At 44.4% G+C, this 19,429-nt stretch overlaps 1 protein-coding gene across 2 annotated transcripts in view; it reads left to right on the top strand.

Annotated features, from left to right (window-relative positions):
- The window catches only part of UNC5D (unc-5 netrin receptor D), a 591,371-nt gene that overhangs the window by 500,007 nt on the left and 71,935 nt on the right, over positions 1 to 19,429 (top strand). For both annotated transcript variants that reach the window (XM_067721525.1, XM_067721526.1), the window contains exons 9-11: positions 7,940 to 8,125; positions 12,142 to 12,519; positions 17,621 to 17,705. In XM_067721525.1, coding sequence (XP_067577626.1) covers positions 7,940 to 8,125; positions 12,142 to 12,519; positions 17,621 to 17,705 — 649 coding nt within the window. The remainder of the gene's footprint in view (positions 1 to 7,939; positions 8,126 to 12,141; positions 12,520 to 17,620; positions 17,706 to 19,429) is intronic.

Raw genomic sequence — 19,429 nt, 5'->3', positions numbered from 1 at the left:
GCATGTATTCTATTTATTCTTTTGTTTCAGCAGGACAGAGGTTAAGTGGTTAGGGAAATTATGGAACATGGATCACGAAAGGTTTAATGTTCAGAACAAATGCTTTGGGCTTCCCTGCTGGCGCAGTGGTTGAGAGTCCGCCTGCCGATGCAGGGGACACGGGTTCGTGCCCCGGTCTGGGAGGATCCCACATGCCGCGGAGCAGCTGGGCCCGTGAGCCATGGCCGCTGAGCCTGCGCATCCGGAGCCTGTGCTCCGCAACGGGAGAGGCCACAGCGGTGAGAGGCCCGCGTACCGCAAAAAAAAAAAAAAAGCTTTAAGTTCTTTTCAACAAAGAGCTAAGGATTTCGTGGATGTGAAAAGATACTGCATCTTTGCAAGGTTTATCAGAGAGTCGGGAGAAGGATTTGGGCGGGAGGTGATTAGGGAGACCAGGCTGTGTCTGCAGGCAGAAGGCAAGGCTCATGTGTGGAGGCAGAGTTGAAAGATGCAAGGCCGAAAGGGAATAATGAACGAAGCCAGGCCCCCGCGGACGCAGGAGAGGGCGGATCGGAGCTGGCCTGACACAGAGGAGCAGCTGTTCAGGGAACAGGGAAAAGGAAAGGAAAAATGTGGGAAGGAGCAGAGGAATTCTGAGTTGTGGAGGAGGAACTCACATAGGAGGGCCTCTGTTTTTTCAACTAGAAAAGGGGCTAGTGAGAAGCAGCGGTGTTGAAGAAAGGAAACAAAGTTCAGAGTAACTGTGTTGATGAAAAGCGTTATTTGGTCATAGGACATGAAGACAATAATTATTCGGCTGCACGGAAGGCCCCGGTGAGTTTGCAAAGCATTGGATTTTTGGTGATACCCACCAGTCTAGTTGGTGAGTTTCTCCAGCGGGGCAGGTTGACCTCAGTGCAGGGAGCCACCCTAATGGTTAAGTTATTTGGGAGTGAAGCCAGATGGGTGTCCAAATGCTGCCTTGGCCATTTTCTCATGGCAAAGCCTTGAGCAAGTCTCTATCTTATCTGCACCTAAGTCATCATCGTGAAAGAGGAAATATAATACCTACCTCAATAGACTTGGTTGTGAGGATGAGAATGTGATCACACCTGTAGCTCTCAGAGAAGCAAACACAAGCTTAGTGCTCCTTTACTGGGTTACCCTTGACAGCAAGAGGTATTGTTGCCGAAATTCGGCCTGTGTACACTGGTGCCGGATGAAATCTCAGAGACAGAGTTTGGGATGAAATAGAAAGAGCGAGCCTTGTTGCTTTGGCAGGCAAAGGGGACCACAACGGGCTAACGCCCTCAAGCCTGTGTGTCCTGCCCTGGAGGGGGCAGTGAGGAGTTTTATAGTAATGGTTCAAGGAGCAGGGCGTGATCAGCTCATGGACGTCCTTCGGATCGGCTGGTGGTGAGGTCATTGGGAGTCAGCATCATCAACCTTCTGGTTTCAACCGGTCTAGGGTCTGTGTTCTTGTGGGCAGCAGTCTTCATCTGGTGGCGGTCTACTAGGAATGTGTGTCAGGCCTTTATCTGTATCTTTCAGGGGACTGGGAGTTCTGCTATGTGGCAGAATTATCATCTAAATTGTTACCAGTTCCCCAGCCCAACAGCTAGTCTTTATTTCTACATCTTAACGTTGCCCAATCATTAACTTTGGAGTCGAACTTTTACTTCAGAAGACGAGGACACAGGGGCTGGTGCACGGTTTCAGTATCGGGCAGCGTGACCAGGACAGAGGTTAACAGCTGAATAGAGAGTGAGCCAGAGAATCGGTTCTGGAGCCAACTGCCTGGGATTGAATCCCAGCTCTGCTACTTATGAATCGTGAGGCTTTGGGCAAGGCAAGTGATTTTCTGGCCTCAGTTTACACATTTAAATGGGCACATTTTTACAAGGTTGTTGGAAGGATTAAAATGAGTTAGTAAGTGTAAAGTAGTAGAACAGTGCCTTGCACGTAGTAGGTGCTGTTTAAGAATGTGCTGCTGTTGTTATTAATGACAATACCGAGGTTTTGGAGGATGGCAAGTTGGAAAAGCGAGATGGTGATTGGTGACGGGATTTTGAGAGTCGAAGCAATGCAGATATAATCGGAATTGCTTACCATGGTTGACCATAGCTGACCATTTAAAAGCTATTTTCTGATGTGTTAAAGAAAAAAATGGTGCTTCTCAATGACAGCAAGTATAAACAACTCGAACAATAACTTCTGTTAGGTTTCCGCGTGCAGTTAAATACTTGGGTACATCACTCTGTATCTACGTAGCACTGCCTGCCTGTGCTGGGATGAGGAGGGACTGGTCCAGAGATGGCTGTTTCCCGGGAGCCCAGCACAGCAGCTGGTTCTTTAGCCTCCTATTTATTTTGCCTCTCTCAGCCCTCTCTTTGTGAATATTTGTGTTAATTCCTTAGTAATTCACTGCCTCACATGTATACCAATTCAAGTTGCTGAGGTGTTTTTTTCCCTGAAACGGGAGCAGTGGTCATTTTATAATATCTAATGAGATAAAACAGAATCGCTTTTTTTTTTTTTTTTTTGCGGTACGCGGGCCTCTCACTGTTGTGGCCTCTCCCGTTGCGGAGCACAGGCTCCGGACGCGCAGGCTCAGCGGCCATGGATCACGGGCCCAGCCGCTCCACGGCATGTGGGATCTTCCCGGATTGGGGCACGAACCCGTGTCCCCTGCATCGGCAGGCGGACTCTCAACCACTGCGCCACCAGGGAAGCCCTAGCATATTGTTTTTAACTTTTTATTTTACATTGGAGTATAGTTGATTAACAATGTTGTGATAGTTTCAGGTGTACAGCAAAGTGATTCAGTTATACATATACATGGATCTATTCTTTTTCAAATTCTTTTCCCATTTAGGTTGTTACAGAATATTGAGCAGAGTTCCCTGTGCTATACAGTAGGTCGTTGTTGGTTATCCATTTTAAATATAGCAGTGTGTACATGTCAGTCCCCAACTCCCTAACTATATGTCTTGAAAGGCATTTTGTTGTGCTCCTTTGTTCATTTGATGTACCTATCTGATCCTGTGAAATAGATTCTAATCTGATACGTAGTTAACCTCATAACATGGGAATTGAGCTAAATTTCCATAACTAAGTGGCATTAATATGTTCTTCCAGTGAGAGTCCTGTGGAGAGGGGAAGGCAAGCTAAGTAAAGAGCCCTTCGCTTTATTCCTTTGGGGACATAAGTCACTGAATGACTAGGTGTGATTATAACTCATGAAGACAGGAACTTGCTAATACCCAGTCCTTGAACTCTGAAGTTCGAAGGGGCTTTGAAAGGTCACTTAGCCTTTCTCGCCAACTTTGCCCAAAAATGAAATAACCGCAGGCTACTGTCAAGTGACGCCAGTTCTGAGAGCCTGTGAAAGGAGATTTCTTAAGCTCCCTCAGAAATACAGTGTGGCTTTTTTTAACCCTCCTTGTAGAAAAGGTCATTTTAATATCTAAGCAGAGTCCCAAGTGCTATAACAAAAGGCCATGTCCTCCTTTTCAGCCCTTGTTAGAGCTGGTGGAGAGCTCCTTACTAGCTTCATCGTAAAATGAAGGTTCACTGGGCACCTACTGTGGCCTCTTCTTAGAGCAACGCTTCACGCGTGAAAGAGCCCCGCACAGGCCACTTTCTAGTTCTCCTTTCTCCAGGCCAAATGGACCCGTAAACATTTCCTTTCCAGGGTCCTAGTTTCCAACTATTAATCTTTGTAGCCCTTCTCTGTAGATGCTTCAACACTCCTTCCAGCAATGAACAGATTCCTCTGTAGTTTCTGACTAACTTGGAATATAAGAGATTTCCCAGTCCTTGTTTTTTTCTTTTTGTTTTCTTTAGCCTATAGATTACACACACGTTTTTCTACCACACGTTGTCTCCTCCTGAGCTTGGCCTAAAACTTTCGCAATTCTCGGAGAGAGGAAAATAGGGATGAAGACACAGGAAAGACATCAATCACACGTTGATAGGGAAACAGAAATTCAGAGAAGAGTACCCTATGCCCACAAAATAGCCTGATCGGTCAGGGGGTATCAAGGCTTTTGTTCAAAATCACTTGGAGGAAACAAACCAGCAGCACATGAGTGTGAGAGCAAGCAGACAGGTGTAGACATGTATGTGTGTGGACCTAAAGGAAAAAGAGGGTCTCTGGGGCAAGGCTTCTACATCCACCTCAGACCGGGATCTCTTTCCTACTTTTCTTCCCGCAGTCTGAGACCAGGCAAGCGATCGACAAACAGTCGCACAATGATTCGACGCAAGTTTCTGTGGGAAACGATAGAGTTAGAACTGCTTGTGAAGAACTTAAAGCAGTTATACAGAATGCGCTGGCAGTCAGATCATTAACCATCAGAAGATCCAAAAAGAGTTCTAGGGACCGTAAGTGATAGAAGAGTTTAGAAAACCATGGGTTGGCAGGGTTGGCTGGATTGGCCAGGACAGAGTCACTTTCTTGGAGGACGAGGCCCTGTGCTGGCACCTGACAGATGGGTAGATAGAGATGGGTAGGGCCTAGATGCCTAGTGGTATGGGGGGTACAGGGCAATGACCCGTCATTATAATCTGAAAGGTGAATGGGGCTTTTCGCTAGCAGAGGTCCACCTAGCCGGTAGGTTAATGACCGTTGAATCTGGGGTGTAGGCAGTGTGGAGCGCAGGAGCGCAGGGCTGGACGTAGAGAAAGCTTTCCAGTCCTGGGAAGAGGCTGCACCTTGTGGGCGTGTGACTGGAGCAGCTCCCCTGGGAAGGAGCCAGCAGTGGCTTCTGATGTTCTGACGAGAGCTGAGTGTGTGCTCATGTGCACACGTACGCGCACGCACTCACTCTTGGGGTGATTCTGCAGTGGCACCCCTCCAAGTGCCCATGTGCTCACAGACACCCACACCCAGCCCTCCCCTTCTCCCATGAGACTGTGGTGAAAAACGTGGAACTAAACCTCAGGTTCTCCTGGGGCCTGTCCTGCACACACATGAAAAGGGAATCAATTATGCTTGTGAGCACACAGGAACCCTTATAGGGAAACCCACTCTACTGTCCTGGAGAAATAGATTAGAAAATGGTGGGGCAGAGGGGGAAAAGAAAAGAAGAAAGAATGAGGTGAAGTGAAAGCAGATAGATAGAGAAGAGAAAAAAAAAAAAAGAGGAGAAAGAAGCAGGGTGACCCAACTTTAGAAGAATTTGAGCTATAAGGATGACTGATTACATCTTTTCAGACGCACACACGTGGCTTTGAGGACTTGTGTCTACCTCTGTAGCTGCACCTGGATACCAGGGTCCCATCACCACCTTGTCTTTTACCAGTTTTAAATAAGAAACAACTGAGAATATGGACCCCATGTTAATTCACCCCTGTATCATTTCCGCTGCATGGTTGAGCTTCCACAAGTGTATGCTGACTGAATGAAATTATTAGATCCTGAACCTTCGAATTCCCCGGACAGATTGTTCTTGTAAAATAAATCCCCCTTTGCTTATCGTTCTGTAGGAGTCCACGGACTTCTGCTTTTAGATCAGACTGTCCCGCCAAGTGCCAGGGGGAGCCTCATGAGGAAGCAGTGCTCTCTGAACAAACCTCTCTCCCTTCTTTCCCTGCCCTATCCCCAAAGTCCCCATATTCATTTTTAAAAATTCTGTAATTCAGTATTTCATTCTCTTAAGTCAAATACACTCTGCACATATTCCTGGAAGAGGAAACACAATGAGCTATATCCAACATCCATACCTCCGTCTGAAGGCATAAGTAGGGTCCTTTCCTAAAGCAGGACTTGTATCCGGAGGGCAGAGAATTCTGGTTACCTAGGTAGCAAGAGGGTGGACACATAAAGAACAAGATAGGAATCCAGGGGAACAAAGACAGCTTGTTCCTGCTACTTAGTTTTGTTTCAGGATTTCGTGTCCAGTGATGTCCATTTTCAGCAGAAGTACTTTCACCCTGGTCATCCTCCGGCTCCTGGTCCTATTTTAGTACCTGGGAAGCTAAAGATGCCTTTGTGTCTACTAAAGATTTTAGTACCTGGGAAGCTAAAGATGCCTTTGTGTCTACTTCGCCGACTCTGCAAGACAGCAGCTGCGTTCAGTCCACTGTCAGACTCTTGCTCTGTGTGCTCAGTTGCCGAGCAGGTGTCTTCTCCCCAGATACACCTTTTAAGATGGTGGTGTCATCAGTCAGCAGCGCCCAAGGACCTGGAGGGGAGGGGTGGGGGAAGGCTAATTGGTTCCAATCCAAAGTTCTCTCACTGCTCCTGGTACCCTGGCTTGCTGCACCTGTTGTGTTCTGTGTCCTCTCCCTGCTCTAACGATTCCCTCCAAGGAACTTAATTGAGTAGAGGGAGGGTGAGACTGTAAGTGGGGTGAGAGCTGCCGTCCTTTCTCCCCACATTTGGGGTTGGTATCGACATTTGGGGTTGGTATCGATCATCATCCCCATGGTTCTGAGTGTCTAGGGGAGACCACCACCAATGCCCCATCCCTCTCCCTCTCCCATTTGGTCCATCATGAAGTTGAACTAAAGCCTAAATCACACCCTGTTTCTCCATACCTCCCAGGCTGTTGTGGTTACGAAAAGTGTCTGATAATCCTCTGACCTTTCAGTTACTGTTCTTCGGGATGACTGTGTTCTTCTCCTCACGAATTATTTTTATGTGTTGACCGCCCTGTTACTGAACCGGTTCTGCTTGATTTCCTTGTTCCCTCTTTAATTTGGTCGCACCTTCTTTTATAGTCCACTAACTTCGTTGAAAATAAATGGACTTGTATGGTTAGTATTACTCAGTCGGTAACGTAAGTACCGTATTAGGGTGCAGTGAATGCAGAGTGAGTGCTGTGCAATTACAAGGTAAATATATGATGGGTTTATTTTATCTGCTAAGCCCAAAAGGGGTGACATAGTAATTACTTTTGGACCTGTTAAGTATACCTACTGCATAATCTGTAGGGAAATCAATCATGTAGTTAGTACTTGCCACCTTCCATTTTTACACGTTTTTAAGATTATGTGGTCTTGGGTAAATGTCATGCTGAGTTGCAGTAGCCGTTATGAATCTCTTCCGGAATGAACCACACCCAGTGTACAGCTAGCAAAAGGGTTGGGAAGCAGCTACAGCTTACCTTGGGGTATGGGGAGACACCCACAATCTAAATTCAAACTAACGCTTTTATTTTTGCTTTGCCCATGCATTCAATAGGATGGAGTAGGAGAGGTATGGGAGAAACAGCATGTGTCCTCTTAGAGACCAGTCCTCTTCCACAAAAAAAAGCATTAGAGTCGAGCATTTAATTGGTACCAGAAAACATTTACCGTGGACATAAGAGCGCCTGGGACCAAACCCTTTTCATATCTCACAACAGAAAGTCGCTCATAATGATTGTAAACACCCTGATGTCTGTCACTATTCTGATGAACTGAGTGACGTGCCAAAGCTCAAGTTCATACTTGTGAGCTCTGGTCTCCTCTCTCGACTCATAGACTATACGTAACCAACCCTCTCACCCTAGACCGCTCTCTGTGAATGCATGCGCCCCAGGTCATAGACAAGCAGAGCAATTCACCTGTATTTTGTCATTGTACGTGGGTCTCGTGTCTTCCAACAAAAATAAAATATAAAAAAAATACTTGGCAGGGCAATAGGACGTCCTAAAACAAGCAAATTAAGGAGTTGCCTGTTTTTCCTTGAAAAATATATTCTTTGCAAAATTGATTCTGTTCCAGATTCCATCATGAGGTGAGCTACCTTAATGCAGTTACGTTATTTGACGAGCATCCCTTTGATTTATACAAGGTCTTCTAGAAACATGATTATTGTGTGAAAGAGAGTCCAGCTCGCAGCTAGCTACATTTGTCATTTCGTCTGATCAGTATCTCCCAAAATTCCGATAGCATTTCATTCTGTGTCCCGGGGTGGGTCTTTGGCCCTGTGCCCATGTTGGCCATTTAGAATTTCTCTTGTGTCTTTCAGGCATTGAGAATGCCAGCGACATCGCTTTGTACTCAGGCTTGGGCGCTGCGGTCGTGGCCGTCACAGTCCTGGTCGTCGGCATCACGCTTTACAGACGGAGCCAGAGTGACTACGGCGTGGACGTCATCGACTCTTCTGCATTGACAGGTGGCTTCCAGACCTTCAACTTCAAAACAGTCCGTCAAGGTCAGCGGCATAGGGCCCCCCAACACTGCGTCCCCAGGACCATAGACTACATTCACGCAAGACCCTGGCGCTCTTTGGTCCTGTGTGAGGGTAGCTCTTGGCACTGGGAGCCGCTACCAAATTGTCTTCACTCCTCCAGGTTCGATGGAGGAGTGTGCCTGAGACCTTGGCTGCTGTGAGGATCAATGGGTCTCGATTTACTCCTACCGACATTTTATATGAGGCATCTCATTTAAATCTTTGATATGTAGTGAGCCTAACAAGTTATTTTATCTCAGATCACCCAACTTTCTATTTTAACCAGCCTGCTTTGGGGATGCATATTTAGTTAACTAAAGTACTGCTTATTCAAGGCTAAGGGCCAACGACTATACCAGACGTATTTATTACACCACTTACTAGGTGGAGTTATTTTTGTGGCTTCTATTTTAAAGAAGTAAAAGGATTTTCAAGGAGCTCTGATGGGCCAGTTAGGCAGGGAAAAAAGGAAATTCCCAGCCTAAATGACTCTGCTGTTGCCAAGTTAAGGCGGTCTTCTGTTGTGGGGCAAGAAAATGTATCATGTCAAACTACAGCAATATTCATTTTTAAAACGCAGAGTCATTTAATTCTCTTATCCGAACCACTCTATTCCTGATTGGGAGATGGGGGTGAGACGGATGGCTTTTATTTTACAAAATGAAATTGTCTCGCTTCCATAGATGAAGTTTTCTACCTTGACCCTCGTGGTCAATATTGTCCCTTTTATCTCTGTTTACGGCTTGTCAGTAGCACCTGCAGCACACGACAAGAAGTCTCACTGCTTGGCAGTGATGGAGTGGGGACAGGATGGCGAAGCAGGAACCCAAGCAGACTAGAAATTGGGAGATGGCCGGGAGAGACAGGATGCGTGACCGCTTACCACTCACTTCTGGCACCTCGGCTTCGGGTCTGGGTCTGAGTCTGGTTGACCTCAGATGAGAACACATCCCCTCAGTGTGGTTATAGAGCTTAGTATATAGGATTTAATTAGAAATACATCCAGTGAAGAACTGATCTTTTTTAAAATTTATTTATTTTATTTATTTTTATTTTGGGCCGCGTTGGGTCTTTGCTGCTGCGCGTGGGCTTTCTCTCGTTGCGGTGCGCGGGCTTCTCATTGCAGTGGCTTCTCTTATCGAGGAGCACGGGCTCTAGGCACGCGGGCTTCAGTAGTTATGGCATGCAGGCTGAGTTGTGGCTCGCGGGCTCTAGAGTGCACGCTCAGTAGTTGTGGCGCACGGGCTTAGTTGCTCCGCGGCATGTGGGATCTTCCCGGACCAGGGCTCGAACCCATGTCCCCTGCATTGGTAGGTGGATTCTTAACCACTGCGCCACCAGGGAAGCCCAGGAGCTGATCTTTGTAGTGTGTAAGAAACTAGAACTGTACGTCCATCAAATCATAAGATATCAATGTCTCTGACCCTAACACTTGAAAAATAGAGACTATACGATAGTGTAAGAGGCAGCTTTGTGCACGACTTCAGGGGCTTTGAAATCAGATAGACTTGAATCCAGAATTGCTGTAGGACCTAGTTAACCAATTATTCTCTCTCAGCCTCAATTCTTATAGCTATAAAGGGGGGATACTAACATCTATCTCAGGGGGTTCTTGTAAGGATGAAACCACCTGGAATAACATGGGTCATAAACCCTTGGCTTATGGAAGGGACTCAGTAAATGCAGTGAGTATCGTTCTAGAAGCCAGTTGTTTCCTCTTACCTTGGTACAGGACACCAGTGAGTTCCACAGAGCACCAGGCAGCATGTGAGAGGAGTGGGTCCCTGACCTGAACATTTGGGGAAGGCTGACTTGTACAAGTTGAAACACATCTCGTTAGGGTGACGCTTCTCAGGATGTACTTGCACTGTGAATTTCTGGGAGAGGATGTAACCTTTCCAAAGTTACTTTACCATTTTCTTTGACCAAGAATTCACAAAACTAGTGATACAAGCAGAAACCATTTATTAAAATTCTACTCTCCCCCATATTCATGGTGAGGCTACACCGTACACTGCTGCTCTGTTGTCTTAGTGACATCCCTTCTTGAACAAATATGGATGGAGCCCAAGCAAGGTGAACTGTGAGGCTTAAATAGAATGGCATACGTAGAGTAGATCAGGGACCTCGAAGGATATCCAAAGAAGAACTTGTGGTCACTGGGGGATTGTCCCCGATCAAACTTGAATCAAGTTGGCTGCCAACTTTTCTTCAACCATGGACTCTGTCATATGTATATATTATGATAATCAGGCATTTTAGACTTGAGTCTAACTCTAGGAAATGTTTTTTGCTTCTTGGCTTTACTCTTAAAAGTAGCCAGGGGGCTCCCCTGGTGGCGCAGTGGTTGAGAGTCCGCCTGCCGATGCAGGGGACGCGGGTTCGTGCCCCGGTCCGGGAAGATCCCACATGCCGCGGAGCGGCTGGGCCCGTGAGCTGTGGCCGCTGAGCCTGCGCGTGCGGAGCCTGTGCTCCGCAACGGGAGAGGCCACAGCAGTGAGAGGCCCGCATACCGTGTAAAAAAAAAAAAAAAAAAGTAGCCAACTCCAGAAGGTAAGACAAAACAGCCATGAGACTCAGAGATACGCTTTTTCAGGTATCTGGTGTCTGGCTCCAAACTCTTTTCAGATGTGAGAGGGTTCTTCAATCCCGCTTCTTGCCCAGGAAAACCATAACCCAGGGTAAGGCTGGTACCTGGAGAGTTCAATGCAGTTCTGTTACAAACCTCAGCTCCTTATTATGTCTGTGTCTTAGCACAAGAGCCTCAAACATGAAAAAAATGCCTCCTCAAGGTGCCTTTAGATCTATAAGGTCATTTCATCTCATTTTAAACCTCCTCCTCTATGATTTTGGATTCCTAGAGCATCAGAACAAGGAGGTGGGAGAAGTCAGGGTTATAGATTTCCTGCTGGCATTGTTACAAATTATGAAAATGGGAAAACAATAGAGGCTAATACGCTATGGCCTGCAATTGCAACATTTTCAAAAATATCATACTTGAAACCGTTTTGTCAAGCCCCAGAGGAAAAGCGTTTAATATGGTTTGGGTTTCAATTTGAGATATCACATTGACGGACTAATATAGGTGGGAAGTTTGGAACTGAGGGTTATTTTGTTATTTACTAATAAATGAGATTACTTCATCACAAGAAAATGTCACAGCATTTCTTTTTTTATACTTGGCAAAAAAAAAAAAATATTGGTAAGTCCCAATAGATGAGAAGGTCCAATTTCTTATGTTTTTGTAAGGATTATTTTTCTCCATTTGTTTTGAGTCAGAAAGGAAGCCATTCTAAGATGCTCCCCGTGTGGAATCTGAGTCTCCTATCCCTGTGTGGTACCCTCTTTGCCTCTCAGAGTGACATACATACTCTTAGAGCCAACTGGCTACTCAGACATGGAGCAGTTTGAGAAGCCCCTGACCCTTTTGCTCCGAGGACACATCATGTCCTCCCTCAGCCCCAGAAACTACCCAGAATCCCACGTGAGATGTGCCGGCACCCACCCCACCTCGGTTATAAACAGCAGCCCCTCGTCACCATGCTGTGTCATCTCTTGCCATTTAAAATGAACAGATGTTACTTTTGCTCCAAACTGGCTTCCCAAACAGCTTTTTTTCCTTTTTTATTTTTTGGAAGCTTCTCTTTGCCAGTTAAAATAATCCCATAAACCATCATACCTGAGTGAGATGCCTGGTGGAGTGCCAGAAATACTTGTTTTGAAAAGACGAGAGCATGTAAAGAACTCTGGAAAGTGATGCATTTGGTCAGTGGCATTCAGGGAACTGACTGTGAAAGCCAGAGCTCCTGATTCCAAGGCTCTGGGCACTCATGATCAGCCCGTTAGAGGTGCTTTAGATGCCCAGGGTGGGTCTGAAGGGCTAGGCTTGACCGGAGCAGCTGGCGAGCCTTTGCTGTGGAGTTAGGAGAAGCAGATGTAAAGTCCTAACTGCGATGCTTTCCGGTTTCTGAGTGACAGATCAATTCTTCTTTAACCAGGTAACTCCCTGCTCTTGAATTCCTCCATGCAACCAGACCTAACAGTAAGCCGAACATACAGTGGGCCCATCTGTCTACAGGACCCCCTGGACAAGGAACTCATGACGGAGTCCTCACTCTTTAACCCTCTGTCGGACATCAAAGTCAAAGTGCAGAGCTCATTCATGGTTTCCCTGGGAGTGTCTGAGAGAGCTGAGTACCACGGCAAGAATCATTCCGGGACTTTTCCCCATGGTAACAACCGCAGCTTCACTACAGTGCATCCCAGAAATAAAACACCCTACATCCAAAATCTGTCATCACTTCCTACAAGGACAGAACTGAGGACCACTGGTGTCTTTGGCCATTTAGGAGGACGCTTAGTAATGCCAAATACAGGTGGGTGGTAAGTGTGCGTTTGTGTATTTTCTCGCGTTTGTTTGAACGTGTTATATTTACATAATGATGTCCCGTAAGTTTCATTTATAAGATGTTGACTGTTCCCATGTCAGAGTGACAGACACCGTGGCTCCATAAGTTGGCTTGATTTACATGGCGAACCAGAACCAGCACTGAGATTAGATTTTGCCATCTTCATCTCAGCATGGACCGTACACTCCATCAGATGCTCTGTTAGGGTTGACAGCCATATTGGCTCAAAAGCTTTGGGTGGTCCCCAGAGTTTAAGCCCCCTTGAAATATATTTCCTAGAACATGATCAGGAAGCACTGAAAACATTCTTTGACATGACTGAAAAATACCATTTTTATAGCGAAGTATGGTTTACGCTCTAGTCGATAATTTACTGCAGTGACACTCAACCTTCCTCAGTAACTGACCTAATCAACACCATCGGTGTCTGTCAGCCTTACTGTAATGTTGCTTTATGCTGCGCAGTGATGAGGGTTCCTTATGGGGTTGCTCTTTTGAATTCAAACTTCAGATCCATGGCCATATCGTTCTCAAGAGTGTTTTCTTCCTTTGGGTTGGAAGATCTTCTTGATGTTTTGACAAGGTGTACAGCCCAGGTCACTTTGAAAATGACACCGTACCTATAGATTAGTCTTCAGAGTTGCCATCTAAGACCTAACTAACTGGATGGAGGAAGAGAGCCATCTCTCCTCCGATTTCTGAGCAACCAGATTTAGGGAGTGCTCTGAATCATCCCTGTTGGCTGAGAGGAAAGGGAATATATCAGATCTGCAAGTGTTAAAGAACTGGCTAGCGTTGAGTCAGGACCAGCAGGGCCTTGGCAGCTTTCTCTGTAGGGTAGAACTAACCCACCTAAAATATCAAACATCTTCTCTTATACAATGAACTCTGTAGTAGAACTAGTCTGATGCTACCATTCCACTAACTGACCATCTAAGTAGTTTAGTGACTTGCGCCTGCAATTCGTTTCAAGCTGATGATTGTTTGGTTTTCCTATATCAATCGCTTCCTTAAAAACTTCGTTTCAGGCAAATAGCCCTCCAGTACAGCCCCAATGATGATTTTGTTTCTAAACTTCCAGTTCTCTAAATCTTCCTCGGTCAGTGTTCTCAGATATGGTAAGGAAAGTTGTCTAAGTATGTCTGAGTGTCAGTGTGTGATGCCTTCCGCCTGGTGAGATTTGGTAGATAGGAGATTGATGGGACATGAGTAGGCGGCCGTGTTAACAGGCACTGTTCTTGTAAGCATCTGTAAATTGCAAGTGTGGGATCTGGAAAAGATACGAACCCTGCCCTTTCAAAAAGAAGAGTATATATACACACATCAGAACTATATGAAGTTGCATGTTGAGTTTGAATACTTTGATTTCCACTTTCTTACGTAGTGCTTGGCACTCAGGTGCCTCTCAGTAGTTACTGGTTGAATAGATTGGCCCACTCTTCTGTCTTCCCATCCTTGTGTGTCTGTGTGTGTACATTTCCACACACATGGAGGAAGTGCCAAGATCAACCCATTTATTGGCCACGTTTGTTTAACGTTCATCAAACAATGTGAGATGAAATCGCGATGAAACAGATTTTTTTCTTGTTTCCATTCTGACTTGAGAGGCACTTGGGTGGAAAACTCAGAGTTCTGATAGCGTCTTCTATGATTCCCAAACGGTTCCTCTGTGAAGGTGCATTTTCAGAGCTCTGAACAAGAAGCCCTAGATAAGACTGAAGCTGTTCACTGGGAATGAGTTTGAGGAAAAATAAGTGTAGGGAATTGAAACATATGCTCTGTTATTTGCAGAACATACATGTAAAATATGCCCTGGGGAGCTAAAGTATAAAGAAGCAAGGCACAGAAATTAAATTGTTGGAATGTCATCCATCCCAAATTATCGTGGGGTGCCTGGCAGTGGTCCCCACACTCTCAGAACGATTATGCAAAACATGAACTAAAAAACGCAGGTGGTTCTGTTGTCCTATCAAATAAAAGGCTGTCAGGGTAGCAGGTGGAGTTTGGAGGAAAGTATATTTTTCTTTAATCAGAGAGAACTCGTGAATGCCATGTTGAAAATAGATACGTCTTTAGGGGACCACAGGCATAAAGATTCGCAGAGCCATTCACTCTTCGTAAGGTGTAACTTGCCACAAGCAGTACCAACCTCCCATGACCTTTGCCTCTGTGTTTGACTATCTGCAGTTGCCGTATACAATTTACATGTTTGGATGGGGGGAGGGAAGTATGTATGTTTAAAGGATAATCATGCAAAATTGTTTAAAGCTCCAATGATCCCGTACATTCAGGTTGAATTTAGGAGTATTATGAGTAATGTTTCATTGTAAACACAAGAATTAAGCCGACTTCAAAGGAATGTGATAGGCTCTGCTCTACAAACAGCCCTTTCTCAAAAGTCCACACGCATATTTATTCTGACTCGATCTGGGAATTGATTGTCAGGCCCTGATGGTCTGCAGAAGACAGACAGCATGTCTCAAAGCCTGGCTTTTTCCACCCCCCCCCCCCAAAATATTGAATCCTGTTCATATAGTCATGATTTATTTTTTGAGCGCTTACTCTCTGCCAGGCATTGTGCTATAGAAAAGACAAACTGATCAACATGTCAGAAGGCAAATAAGTGATCATTTGGGCTGGCGATCAAACTGCCTTCTGAAGGGCATGAGGGAACTTTCGGAGGCAGTGGAAATGTATCTTGATCTCGATGGTGGTTCCATGAGAGTATACATTTGCCCCAAAACTCATCAATTCGTATACCTAACATGGGTCCATTTTTAAGCATGTGAATTATACCCCAGATCAAGGGAAAAAAAAAAAGGAAAAGAAAAATGGGAAACGGGAGCACAACAAAACTCTTATTCTGGGTTAATTGCCTAAGATGGCATTACTTCTTGATGATAACCTCCTGTGCTATTCTGTGTCTAAAAAATAGGGTCCAAATGTCTCTGTTTTCATCATAGTCTAAAAGAGAGGCAACAGAGAGAAACTGCGATGCCCAACTAAATACACAGTGTCTAGTGTGTGTGTTCACGTTGACATCCACACACACTGAATATCCTGCATTACAACTTCCGCTCCCCAGCAGGGAAGGATGTAATGGAGACCACTTCATTTGGCAACTACACGTAAGGAAGAATGGGCCATTAAAGGAGGGGCCTGATCAGAGGCCACTAAGTATGACAATTACAGTCCTCCTACTGTTGACATAAATGACTACCCTCGCTGAAAAGCTGTAAGCAAGATTTAAGTGGGCCTCATTCTTAGTATTAGTGAAGGATACTGCTGGTAACTAGCGTCTCACTGAATAACGTTCATAAATGTGAATCACAAATAACTTGTTCTGCCGAGCCTTGCATTCCTTGGTTCTATAGCAGCTAACAGGCACATAGAAGGATATCGGTAAAGCCTGCCATCTCTAGGTTTAAATTACCAGCAGCAACCCGAAAGCTTCCTGGGTGATTACATTAGCTCTAATGAAAGGAGAAAAGGTGATTGCTGCATTATTCAAAGGATAGGAGACTACCCTGAGATTTTATTTTGTAAAGATCTTACTGTGTCTCTATTTCATTTCTTTTTATAAACAAGAAGGTACATTAAAGAGAATCTCTGCCTGCTCTAGACTCTTCCCTCTTGGCCAAAGTGAAATATTTAGTTCCCAGCATTCAGGAGGAAAGAGGGGAATTTTCAAATGCAGTGTGATGTGCCCTCCTGTGCCCCCCTTCCCTTCATTATATGATTTTACTGAAGTAAGGCTACTGAGTTTTTTTCAATTTGACCTTGAATGAATATGGTTAAGTCACCTTTACCCTTTTCTAGCTTCTGTTCGCAAATATGGGGCCAAATAGTGGCTACACAACAACGTATAAGTTCCTAAGCTTATCCGTGCTTTTTCCTTCTCCAGTTTTCTTGACAAAATGCAGTACTCCATTGGTCACCTCCCTAAACTGACTTCAAGATGCACCATTTAGAAGACAGTTACACACCAGGCTCTAGCAAAATGTTAGATGGCTCACGCATCATCCCAGATACCTTTTCAGGAAATGAATGGATAGAGACAGAGAAGTACCTTTTGAAATTTTAGAGTTGATTAACTGATAAACTCATATATTCTCAGATATGTTTGACAGTGCCAGGTCTCAGGACACCAAATCTTATAAGAGAATTTTTTAAATGCTAGGAAGACTATTTTTTTAACTTACTTTATTGAAGTATAGTTGACTTACAATGTTGTGTTAACTTCTGCTGTACAGCAAAGTGATTCAGATAAAGCATAATGGAAAAGAATATAAATATGTATATCACAGGAGATTGAATATAGTTCCCTGTGCTATACAGTAGGGCCTTGTTGTTTATCCGTTCCATATGTAATAATTTACATCTGCTAACCCCACACTCCCAATCCATCCCTCCCCAACCTCAAGTCTGGTTCTCTCTGTCTGTGAATCTCTTTCCTAGGTTCATTTGTGTTGTATTTTAGATTCCATATATAAGTTACAGCATATATTTGTGTTTGTCAGACTTACTTTCCTTAGTATGATAATCTCTAGGTCCATCCATGTTGCTGCAAATGGCGTTATTTCCTTCTTTATGGCAGAGTAATATTCCATTGTATATATGTACCACATCTTCTTTATCCATTCCTCTGTCGATGGACATCTAGGTTGTTTCTATGTCTTGGCTATTGTAAATAGTGCTGCTGTGAACACTGGGGTGCATATATCTTCTCAAATTAGAGTTTTGTCCAGATATATGCCCAGGAATGGGATTGCTGGATCACATGGCAACTCTATTTTTAGTTTTCTGAGGAACCTCCATATTGTTTTCCACAATAGCTCCACCAATTTACATTAGTCAGACTTTAAATAAAAATCTAATTTGAGTACACAGTTGACTAATATGCAGTTCGTTCTTTATGTCACTTGAGGAAACAATGTCTGCCAGGATTGGAATTTCATAAAGTGCTGTGAGGTGGTCCCTCTTTGAGAGCAGCTGTAAGCTGTTCAGCTGAGGTGCTTCAGGATAATTGGAGAATCTACAAATGATTTCTTGGCTTTTTCTGTTTCAGGGGTGAGTTTACTGATACCACATAGTGCCATCCCGGAGGAGAATTCTTGGGAGATTTACATGTCCATCAACCAAGGTGAACCCAGGTAAGAGACAGAGAAGGATGGCATATTAATGAGATCTTAAGTATGAAACGGAACTTCTGCAGAAAATCTGAAGTTATTAAGATAATGTGACATGGTGGTGTGTGAAACAGTGAGCTACTTGACTATATAGAGGGGAAAAGTAGTTGCAAAACTGTTGGCTGTCCATTTTGTAGGCAGCTAACCCAAGTCACCAACATCTAGACGGCAGACACTGAAACAGTAAGTCCACAGGCAAGGCATAATCAGGGTCTCTCCACAAACAGTGACTGGGTCACAGAGCCTTCCTCTCAAAAGAAGAAAATATCATCCCTGGAGGTACCCTTTGGTGCCACACGTTATGAAAATGCAGAGAATAACTGACCTGTGACCTTTTAATATCAACAGAAGACCTGCCCTAAAGCCGAGAGATAATTTCTTAGGCAATATTCCTCAAAGAAAAAAATAGTCTATACTTCAATAGCTTTCAGGTCTGACAAATTTCAGCAGCATTAAATTCAATTACATGAACAAATACAAATCTTGCCACATACTCTTAATGAAAGTAGTTGGTTATCTTCCTAGTGCAACTATAATATTTGTCGAAATGTTGCCTGCCTCCACACAAGATAAACCAAACTCCTCTTGAGAAAGCAATTTCTCTTATAAACTGGGTCTGTATACCTCTGGCATTTTCAGTCATAACATCTTGGTTATTTTAGAATAGATCTTGTCATTCTTAGCAAAAAATAAAAATAAAAAATACACACATGAAGGAAAAACACTGAAAGGAAAAACAGTCAGAGAAACAGATGGTTTGAACAGACTTTGATAGCTATCTCCATAAGAGGATTTGTTGGTAACCAGTGGTTTTAACTTTCTGCTCTACGGTGCTTGAGAAAAAATGGAAGAAAAGGCTCTGCTAGTTGGTTGCTGGGGAGACTTTCAGAGGACTTGCACATAAGCTGTGCTATGTCGGGCTCTTATGTTATTTCCTCAGGTCTGTAGACCTAGGTCCTTTACCTGTGCACCTGAAAACATGCCGGTGTTTAAATGTCTCCACTTGGCAAAAAGGGCAAGAGGTTTTATTCAGAATCTCAACTAAGCAGCCCTAGGAGTTCTCTGGATGACAGTCACCTCGTTTTTCTCTCTTTGGTGGATTTATTTAAGCGACTGTACCTGTCCAAAATTGAGGTCACGGTCAATTACACATATGCTCTTAAATGCATCACCTTCAAAAATCAAGTTTGAGGCAGAATCCAGTCAACCTTGCCTGAAAATCATGGCCTCCTGCGAACCCTCCTCCCCGCTGCATCCTGTTCCCTTAGTGGTTTAGAGGTAAGGAGTCCACGGAGCCTGTGTTCAGCTCCTTCCTCTCAAACCCAGCCTCAGGGTCTTTCACCTCATTATGCAAGAACCAGCCTAGGGCTCATCCACATTTTCAAAGGCACCTAATGCACAGCTCACCTCAATCCCCATCTCTTACTAGAACTTTCTTTTTAGGAGGTCAGAGCTAGAATGTGTCCAAAGGCATCAAACATACAGGGACTTACATTAAATGGCTCAAAAATGAGGGAAATATTACTTGGGACATCCTGCAGTTGAAAAATAAGAAAGAGAAATACATAAAAACACACCAGAGCTCAAAGACTCTGAAAGACGGCTTTGGCCTCCTGGGATCACCCCCTGCTAAGCTTTGTAAGTTCCGTGTTAATCAGTTTGGTTTATCCATCTGTATCTGAGGCGCA

This window comes from Pseudorca crassidens, chromosome 21 (assembly GCF_039906515.1).
Source record: "Pseudorca crassidens isolate mPseCra1 chromosome 21, mPseCra1.hap1, whole genome shotgun sequence".
In the NCBI taxonomy this organism is placed as follows: Eukaryota; Metazoa; Chordata; class Mammalia; order Artiodactyla; family Delphinidae; genus Pseudorca; species Pseudorca crassidens.
The sequence above is the reverse complement of the archived record's forward strand: the minus strand, read 5'-3'. Positions and strand labels throughout refer to the sequence as shown.